Raw genomic sequence first — 10,041 nt, forward strand, 5'->3', positions numbered from 1 at the left:
AATATATATTTTTATAAATAAAATATCTTTCTTATTTAACCCAATTCAAGCGCAGTTGAACCATTAAACCAGCTATATGACAGGTTCATTTCGAGTTTTAGAACCTTGGTAGTTTCACTAATTTGTGAACTTAATCACTCTTCAGTGCTAGAATTCATCTTTTCATTTCATTTCATTCTGTGCTTGATAGCAAGAGATGCAAACTACTGCTTATGTGGGAAGGTATCTCTCGAAAAAGAATTTCAGTCCTGGGATGAATCTTCAAATTTAAGATTGGGACTTCAAGCTGAGGCTGTGTCAACTGTTGATCTTCATCCTTGTATACTGAAGGTAATTAATATTGTCTTCATTGTTCTTTCTTTAGCGATAATTTCAAACATTTTTCTCCATTCCAAATAAGATAGATGTGCCACCTTATAAATTTCTTTATGCTGCAGTATGGTGCTCGAGATAAGGAGCAAAACATCTCAGTTCAAGCACCAAATAATTTTGAGAATGGGTTTCCAAAGAGTACATCAACGCAATTGCAAATTAAAATGTATGCCCAACAGATTGGGGCAAAGGAAAAATCTTCCCATGATACAAACATAACTGCACTTGCATCGCGTATGACCCGGTAGTTACCATTTTCTCATAATATTTCTTTTGCAATGAATAATTTGGGGTAGGAGGGGTTCATTTTGTTTTTGTTGATTTAGGGTTTAGGACTTAGGGTTTACCTGCTAAATGCAAAGTAGATATTTTAATTGGTAATGTGAAGTAGTGTAGTTTCCAAACCAATCTTTTAATATGAAAGCTTTTCTTCTCTAAATTTAGATGTATTTTCGTCTTATTTGGCTTGAATTATCATGTACTTCATATTAAATAAATGTGGTCTTCATTCTAACTTCTTCTCAACTTGTATGATTCAGGTTGAAGGAGGGAAACCTGAAATTTAATTTCAGGTATTACATTTTATTTTCTTTATGATAGTATCTCTGGTTCTTTTATGGGGATTATATTGACTGTCTATTAATGGGTGCAAATACGCAGTGGTACTGAAAACCTCATTTGTTCTTATGTTTTCTGCATCTCTTGCATATTTCATGTTACTTGCTTTTAGAAGAAATGTCGAAATTTTGCTACTTATTATTCTTCTGTTTTATCAAATTATATTACAGGTATTACTATGATAAGTTGCAGAGAACTGAAGGTAATATAATGCTTCTTTAATGGTATAGTTGTTTGTGGGTTAGTTCGTAATTAATATAGTGACTTTTGCATTTGATCTCTACAAAGTTTTTGGTTTAGTTTCAATCCACATATTTTCAAAATGTTGTGTTTCGATGTCTATTCTGTTAGTGTAGTTATTGAGTGGTAATATTTATAAGAAGCAAAAGTAAATTGTTAACATTTATATTCACCAAACAAAAAATATGAAGGACCAGAATTTAGTACAATAGTGTTTGAAACGAAACATGTTAAAATCATTGGGATCAAATCAAACTAAAGGTTTGGAAGAGATCGAAACCGAAATTGACCATATTTTCAGCAACCAAAAAAATATCTAAGCTTAGATTTCTTATTTTACATTGTTATCTCTTTCCTTGATAATATCAATGCATCCTGGCAATCAGATTATATGGTAACAGAAAGTTTTAATTACAGTCACCGAGGATTTCTCCTGTCCATTATGTTTGGTTAGATGTGCAAGCTACAAGGTTAGCACTGCTTTTGAGTTCTCACTGATAATTTAAACATTTAATTTTTAATGTGATAATTATAAACTTATTTTTTAATTTTTCTGACATGTTCTGTTTGTAGGGTATAAAATATCACATGCTTGCATCACATGATCTTTTCAACTATGAATTTTTGGTCAGTCTTCTTCAGATCTCTGGCAAACTTTACATTCTTTGAGGCTTGAGCTGTATTAAACTGTTAGTTTCAATTATAAATCATTTTGCAGGCATGGGAGGACTGTCCGACAATAAACATATCTGCGAAAACTGATAACTGGAAATCTGAGGTCTGAACAGTTTGATGTCAAGTTCTTTTTTTCAAATTTAAGTTTGTCTAGTTTTATTATATTTTTTCTTACAACAGAATTGAATGTAATGTGTGATGCCTCTTTAGTGTTCAGATCCGGCTTATTTTTGTCAGATTCACATTTGCAATTTTCACCCGGTATAATTTTGGGTTGGGTTTAGGATGACCCACCGCTAAAGTTATATACTTCTTTAAAGTATACCTTTTATTAAAATTAGTGATAAGTTGTTAGACTTTTATACTTCAACTATTACTTTTTTTATTACATTATGCTATTTTTGTATTGAATCTTTTATTTTGGTATAAGTATTGTCTAATATCTAGTGGATTTCATCTCTATCTTTTAAGATTTCATTACTTTGCTATATATAATGTCTAAAATTATACATGTTGGTTGTTTTACCCTTTAGAGAAGATGAGGTTCCTAGAAACATGCAAGTTAAGCATGACAAAACTATCCGAGCTTTTATAGCATGAGTTCATTTGAAATTATTTGTTCACTTTAATAACTTGTTAATTAATTTCCGTCCAGATTTTTGCAAAAATTGTTGATCCCAAGTTGCGCGCTATTAACTTTTGGTAAGCTATTCTCGTTTTTGCACTGGTCTGAGATTTACTTGGCTACAGATACGTTCATATAGATGCATTTAAAACCTATTTCAGTGCCAAACCATTTAAGCGCATACGGCCAGAGGATGAACCTTCTAAAAGAGCAAAGGATGCAGCTCCACTTGCCTTACGATACGAAATTCCAACTGGAGAGGGTGATCTTTTGGAGAAAGCTGATGGTATGTATTACAACTATTTCAAGCATTTTAATAAGTGATGTTGATAGAGGGACGCCTACTACTAACGGGTTTGGGCTGTGTTACAAAAGGAGAGGTGGTAAGTAACGGTTAAGTGACAGTTTTAGGAGTTGTTGGCATGTTCCAGCTGGCTGATAGGTTGTTAGACTCTATTACTTACTGTCTATAAATAGTTAGGTTATAGTTAGTTTAGTTTTATGCGTATTTTCTGTTATGAATTCTGTTAGAAACTGGAGAGAATCCCTCTCCCTGAGTTGGTAGTTCCAACTGTGTAGAACCTTCTAGGGAGTGCTAATTGACCATCCGGGTGCAACAATGAAGCTTACCAGTTCTGCTATTGCTGGTTCTATCAACTGGTATCTGAGCTTGAGGATCCCGACGCTGAATGGTGCAATCGAGATCGAGGAAAATGGAGACACGATTTGACACAATCGAGTCGTGCATGGAGGAGATGTTCCGATCAATGCAGGAGATGCTGTAGCGCTTCGATTCCAGAATGGATTCGTTCAAAAATCGCGCGCCTAATCGGGACGAGCGTGGTTCACCGGGATCGCACCTGGCCGCAGGCTCGTCGGCCAGAAACCGCAGCGCACCGGAGCAATGCCGGAAGTTGGAACTTTCGATCTTCCGCGGTGATGACGCAGTGGTCTGGATTGAACGTATGGAGGAATGGCTCACGGTCGCCACCTTTGCGATGGAAGGAAGGGCGTTCGCGTGGTTCAGGTGGTGGGAGGCGACGGCGCCGGTGCTTCAGTGGCAGTTCCTCAGTGTGGCGCTGCTACGGTATTTTCAACCGGAACGGCTGCAGAGTCTGTATCAAACGCTACCGAAGCTGAAACAGACGAACTCGGTCCGGGACTACATTGGTCAGTTCGTGCTTCATACGCGGCCTCTCCGCTAAATTACACCGGAACTGCTGATGGACCTCTTCTTGAACGGGCTGAAATTGGAAGTGGGTGAAGAATGTAAATTGTTTTCATACCAGTCAGTGGATGAGTTGATGGAACTGGTACAGAGGGTAGAAAACCGCAATGCTGCCTTGCGAGGAGTATCCGGACGTAGTAAACCACCGTCTTCCAAGTTCGTCGTTGCCAATTCAACTGCCACCAAAGCTGTGCATCCTGCTACAGCGTCCAACTCTGCAGCAAGCAAGGGCGCGGATTGAGACATCTCAGCAACGAGGAGTATAGGGTGAAGCGCGCCAGGGGGGAATGCTTCCTCTATGATGAACCGTACACCGAGGATCACGTTTGCACGAATAGGGAGTTCGAGCTTTTGATCATGGAGCCAGACTTTGAAGCAGATTGGTTATAGCATGAGGCAGTTCCGGAAACAGGGTAGCAGGGACAATTGGAACTCAAATTCATGAGCTTGAGTGGACATCACAAGTCAATCAAAGCCTGGGCAGAGATAAATGGCCGCCGTGTATGTGTTCTCATAGATTGTAGAGCTTCGGACAACTTCGCGACACCGGAAATCGTCACCGAGTTGGGCCTAAGGATTGGCAACACCCAAGTTCCAGGTCAGGGTAGCGGACAGCAGCAATAAAGGGGGACAAGGAAGGTGTTTGTGTTTATCTCTCGAATTCAAGGAATTGACGATCAAGGAAGACTTCTTCATTTTCCCAACTGACGAAGCCGAGTTTGTCTTGGGGCTGGCGTGGCTAGATAAGTTGGGAGACGTCATCACAAACTTCAAAAAATCACGCCTTCGATTTCGGAATGGGGACAACATGGTTACTTTGTAGGGGGGACCCGGAGCTGTGCTATGGAGGCATGCACCTTCAATCTGCAGTTTTGTCCATTCAAGAAGGAGGAGAGGGATTTATGGTCCAGCTGTGGCCCATGACTTTGCAAGCTGCCGCTGTATCGCAGGTGCCACAGGTGATACAATCGGTGTTAGCTTCTAATGCTAAGGTGTTTCAGACATTACCAGGGCTGCCACCGCACTATCACCATGATCATGCCATTCCATTGAGAGAATGAGCTTCAGCCCCGAATATAAGACCTTATCGTTACCTGCACCATCAGAAATCAGTGATTGAACAAATGGTGAGAGAAATGCTGGCCTCATGGATAATTCGGCCAAGCTCCAGCCCTTATGCTATCCCGATATTGTTGGTGAAGAAAAAGGATGGCAGCTGGAGATTGTGTCGATTATAGGGCGTTAAATGGTATTACGGTGCCAGATAAATTTCCTATCCCCATCATTGATGAGCTACTCGATGAATTGGCCGGAGCTATAGTTTTCTCTAAGCTGGATTTAAAATCTGGGTACCACCAAATTCAGATGAGGGATCAAGACATCCACAAGACCGCCTTCCGCACTCATGAGGGCCATTATGAGTTTCTAGTCATGCCCTTTAGCTTGACAACGCCCCTAGCTCCTTCCAAGACTTGATGAATGTCATTCTTAAGTCTCTATTACGGAAATTCATCTTGTTTTTGAATGATATTCTCATCTATAGTCATGATATGGCGAGCCATGCCCTTTGCCTCCAACAAGTTTTCCAGATTTTATTGGAGAACTAGTTGGTGTTGAATGAGAAGAAATACACATTCGCAGTGAGCTTGATAGAATACTTAGGTCACATCGTCTCGGCACAAGGGGTCTCGACTAATCCTAACAAAACCACAGCGATGCTAGAGTGGCCGGTGCCTATGGACCAGCGGGCTTTATGGGAATTCGTGGGCCTTACCGGATATTATAGGCGTTTTGTGCAAGGATATGGGGTTATCACCAGGTCGTTGACGGAGTTGACAAAGCGAAATGCATTTGAACAGAATGACAAGGCCCAAGAAGCTTTTGAGAGATTGAAGAAGCTAATGGCAGACCTACCGACTCTAGGGTTGCGTTTGTTTACAGAGACAGGACACTGAGATAGGGATACCAGACACAAAATCGTATTTGACAGAGGAGACATGGACAGAGACATTGCGTCCAGAGACACTGAATTAGTGTATTTTGTGTCCATTTTGATAGGAAGGACACAGAAACACTATCAAGGACACGACTTATTTTTCATTTTTTCTTTTATTATTTTTGTTAATTTTTCATAATTATATTTTTCATTATTATATTTTTCGTCTCAAATTTTTTGAATGGAAAAAAATGAGAATAAATTGGATTTTCATAATTTGTTCTAGTTTATTACCAAATAAAATACAAAAACACAAAATTGTGTCTCTGTCTTTTATGTCTTATTTTAAGTGTCTTGTCTTGTCCTATTCTCAGAAATAAACGTAGCCTAGCAGTTCCGGATTTCAATCAAGACTTTGTGTTGGAAACTGACGCATCGAGTGAGGGGTTGGGTGTGGCGCTGTCTCAGCAGGGCAAACCAATAGCATTCCTAAGCCAAGCACTATCTCCAAGGGCCCGGCAAAAATCTGCATTGAGAGGGAGTTGATGGCCATTGTCTTCGCTGTCCAAAAGTGGCAGCATCACTTGTTGGGTCGCCAATTTATTGTTCTCACAGATCAGTGAAGTCTGAAATTCCTCACAGACCAGCAACTCATGGACCTAGCTTACTTGAAGTGGACTACTAAATTGTTAGGCTTGGATTTTGAGATCCGATACCGGCCAGGCCTTGAGAATAAGGCGGCAGATGCATTGTCACGACAAATGATGGCAAGGGCAATCTCAGTAGTGCATATGAACCTTTGGGAAACGGTGGAAGAGGAGGTGGCTCTCGACCAAGAGCTACAAAAGATCGTGGTCGCCCTGTAGCAGGGGTTGGATGACTATCCGGGGTGTTTCTTACACAAGGTAGGCTGTTTTATCAAGGGAGAGCAGTTTTGACTGCAAATTCTTCTCAGATCTCACTTTTGCTGGCTGAGTCCCATGATAGTGGGGTAGGAGGACATTCAGGCTTCTTTCGAACCTATAAGCAGTTGGCAGCAGCTGTTCATTGGCGCGGCACGAGGCAAAGGATCAGGGATTATGTTGCGGGTTGCCACACTTGCCAGCAAAACAAGTATGCCGAGATGAAACCGGCAGGGCTGTTGTAGCCCCTACCAGCTCCGGAAAGAGTTTGGGAGCATGTTACAATGGATTTTGCGGCAGCATTGCCAAAATCCAAAAGCATGGATACTATCCTGGTAGTGGTCGAACGGTTAACTAAATACACTCACTTCATCCCCCTAGCTCATCCGTTTTCAGCCAAGGAGGTGGCACTAACCTTTATTAAGGAGGTGGTTAAACTACACGGGTTTCCCAAGTCAATCATATCGGATAGGGATAGGGTGTTCATGAGTAAGTTTTGGTCCGAACTATTCCAAGCTACTGGGACAAAATTGAAGTACAGCACGGCATTTCATCCGCAAACCGATGGCCAAACCGAAGTGGTGAATCGCTGTTTGGAGACTTATTTGCGGTGCTTTGTGGGTGGCTACCCGAGGAAATGGTTGGAGTGGTTACCATGGGCTGAGTTTTGGTTTAATACCTCCTACAATGCCTCAGCCCAGACAACACCATTTCAAGCACTTTATGGTGTGCCAGCACCTGTTCTTTTCCGTGGAGAGACTTTTCCATCGCATGTTGAGGAGGTGGCAGCATTGACTGCAGCCAGGGATGCTGTTTTGGCAGAGCTGATTGGTGCAGGCTCAGCAGCGGATGAAACAAGCAGCAGATGGGCATCGAAGGGATGTGGAGTTCAAGCCTGATGAGTGGGTTTATTTGAAAGTGCAACCTTGTCAGATGCGGACACTAGCGCGGAAGGTCAATGAAAGATGAGCCCTCGTTACTATGGACCGTTTAGTGATTGAGAAGATAGGGGCGGTGGCATACAGGTTAGCCATGCCTCAAGGGTACAGACTTCACCCGGTCTTCCACGTTAGCAAGCTGAAAAAGGCCGTCCCACACCGCAGCAGCAGGTGTAGACGCTTCCACCGGGGCTGGCTGAGGATGGTGAACTGGTGATGCATCCGTCTCGAATCGTGGCATCGCGAACCACAGAGGACGGGGTTTTGGAGTATTTGGTGCGCTTGGTGAGCATCTCTCCTTGTGAGGACAGCTGGGAGCGAGCAGCGACGTTGCGGGCTACCTTTCCGGAGTTTCACCCTGAGAACAAGGTGGTTGTCCAAGGGGGAGTATTGATAGAGAGACGCCTACTACTATCAGGTTTGGGATGTGTTACAAAAGGAGAGGTAAGTAGCGGTTAAGTGACAGTTTTAGGAGTTGTTGGCATGTTCCAGTTGGCTGATAGGTTGTTAGACTCTATTACTCACTGCCTATAAATAGCTAGGTTATAGTTAGTTTAGTTTATGTGTATTTTCTGTTATGAATTCTGTTAGAAACTGGAGAGAATCCCTCTCCCTGAGTTGGTAGTTCCAACTGTGTAGAACCTTCTAAGGAGTGCTAATTGGCCATCCCTGTGCAGCAATAAAGCTTACCCGTTCTACTATTGCTGGTTCTATCAGATGCACACAATGTTAATTAGCCAAGAAAATCTGACAGTTAATTCAAAATTTTTTATAATTCATAGATGGTTGTTACATAAGTCAAAGTGATCAGAACAACTAGTCATAATTTATTTGATTACAACTTAAAGTTGAAAACTCCCGTCTTTGTTTTTCCCCTTTAGAAATGCTTGTTAACTTATTTCATATGGGCTTTGATAACTTTTTTCCAAATAATCTTGCTGATAAAAAGGGAAAAGGGTAACATATCTTATGGGATATTTATGGTAGCATCAGTGTTGTAGTGTGATGAATGTGTCATGAAATTCTAGACATCGCAGGGATTTCAACCGCAATTGTACCATTTCAACCTGATCAAGACTGTGTCCCACCGGAACCACTGACAGATGAAAATGCTCTTTTGAATCATGCTGTGTTACCGGATGCCATAACACGGAAGTCTACAATTCAGCGTTATAACATTGACCCACAAATGTATGTTCTTTGGCATATGAAAATACATATATGAGCTCTTACATTTTGGGATATTGTTAGATGCCTAATTATATTGCGAAACCACTTGGTTGTATAAATCAATTAATAAATTAAGCTAGTGCTCAAGTTGAGCTAGATATCTTCATTTGCAATTAAAGGCATTGCTAATTTGTAGGAGCTAATTGTATGTGGATTTTGATTATTTATTTGGGTTTTGTTTACTTTTGATTTGTTCATGTTATTTGCAATGTTTTTATGCCTGAACTTCATTTTCCACTCTATTTCCAAGTTCAAAATTACTGTCTTAATATTTTCTGTTACAGTCAGGAACCAAAATGTGTGTTTTTTATTTGAAGGACAAATATAATACTATCAGAAGTTTTCAGGGATTGAGATGTAGGTTTTCTCAATATTTACTAAGAGGGAATAAAACTGATCTGCCTAAATGATATTTGGACTGGTATATAGGAAGCGTTGAAATAAGTTGTCATGTCATTCTCTACATGTGATCATAAATCTTTTTTCCTGTAAATTACTTGATGTACGCAGCTCTGACATAGTTCTTCGAAAACGTTTCAGCCTTTCCCAGTTGAGCAAGCGAAAATTCTATCACTCTCGCATATACCAGGTAATAAGTGGTTGCCATTTATTTGTTTACTGTTCTGCACTTCAGTTTCCTTGACATACCACATATAAATCATCCTGAAAAACCACGATCTGAGTACAATAAGAGGCCTATACCCTGTATCTTCCTGTGGAAATTGTTCTATTTGTTGCAATTGGTTGGATAATAAATGTGATTTTAGATCATCGGTTCGATAATGTTGGGGATGCGAATAGAAATTTTTTACCAAAAGTATGTTTTTGTCCATCAAATGGAAAGTTCTTAATAGAGTATGCTAGCAATTCTATATTTTAGAAAAATCTCCCTCTCTCTCTCTCTCTCTCAAAAGAAATCAAAATATGTAATTACATGCCCTTTAATGGTTTATTATGTCGGACAAATATTTTCCTCATTTCCATTTTCATTCATTTATTTATTTGTTCTTCAAGCCAATGGAACTTGAAGAAGTTCTATCAGAAGGAGATAGTGAGGATGAAGTTGATGATGAAGTTGCTGATTTTGAAGAGCTAAGGGTATGCATGATTATATATATGATCCTTGTTTTAAAATTTATAATCTTTTTTACCTTTTTAAATGTAACACTTGTGATACAAGAATGGTCTGGTAAAGCTTTTGGGTAAAACTTGGATGGCCCTGTGGCTATGAGGCTCAGTAGTTCTTTGTTACTTTTATTATTAACTTCTTGAAAGAC

At 40.3% G+C, this 10,041-nt stretch overlaps 1 protein-coding gene across 9 annotated transcripts in view; it reads left to right on the forward strand.

Moving 5' to 3' along the window:
* The window catches only part of LOC107618826 (polycomb group protein EMBRYONIC FLOWER 2-like), a 34,249-nt gene that overhangs the window by 21,622 nt on the left and 2,586 nt on the right, over nt 1-10,041 (forward strand). For 6 of the 9 annotated variants that reach the window (XM_021112782.1, XM_021112776.1, XM_021112777.1 and 3 more), the window contains 12 exons: nt 191-330; nt 438-616; nt 912-944; nt 1,161-1,192; nt 1,648-1,700; nt 1,804-1,857; nt 1,949-2,008; nt 2,561-2,607; nt 2,692-2,816; nt 8,563-8,725; nt 9,305-9,353; nt 9,779-9,862. In XM_021112782.1, coding sequence (XP_020968441.1) covers nt 537-616; nt 912-944; nt 1,161-1,192; nt 1,648-1,700; nt 1,804-1,857; nt 1,949-2,008; nt 2,561-2,607; nt 2,692-2,816; nt 8,563-8,725; nt 9,305-9,353; nt 9,779-9,862 — 780 coding nt within the window. In that variant the 5' untranslated portion in view covers nt 191-330; nt 438-536. Of the gene's footprint in view, nt 1-61; nt 84-190; nt 331-437; nt 617-911; nt 945-1,160; nt 1,193-1,647; nt 1,701-1,803; nt 1,858-1,948; nt 2,009-2,560; nt 2,608-2,691; nt 2,817-8,562; nt 8,726-9,052; nt 9,277-9,304; nt 9,354-9,778; nt 9,863-10,041 lie in introns of those variants that run through there. The other 3 variants (XM_016320993.2, XM_021112778.1, XM_021112781.1) reach the window with 3 other exon arrangements.

Source organism: Arachis ipaensis, chromosome B09, assembly GCF_000816755.2.
Source record: "Arachis ipaensis cultivar K30076 chromosome B09, Araip1.1, whole genome shotgun sequence".
NCBI classification, from domain to species: Eukaryota; Viridiplantae; Streptophyta; class Magnoliopsida; order Fabales; family Fabaceae; genus Arachis; species Arachis ipaensis.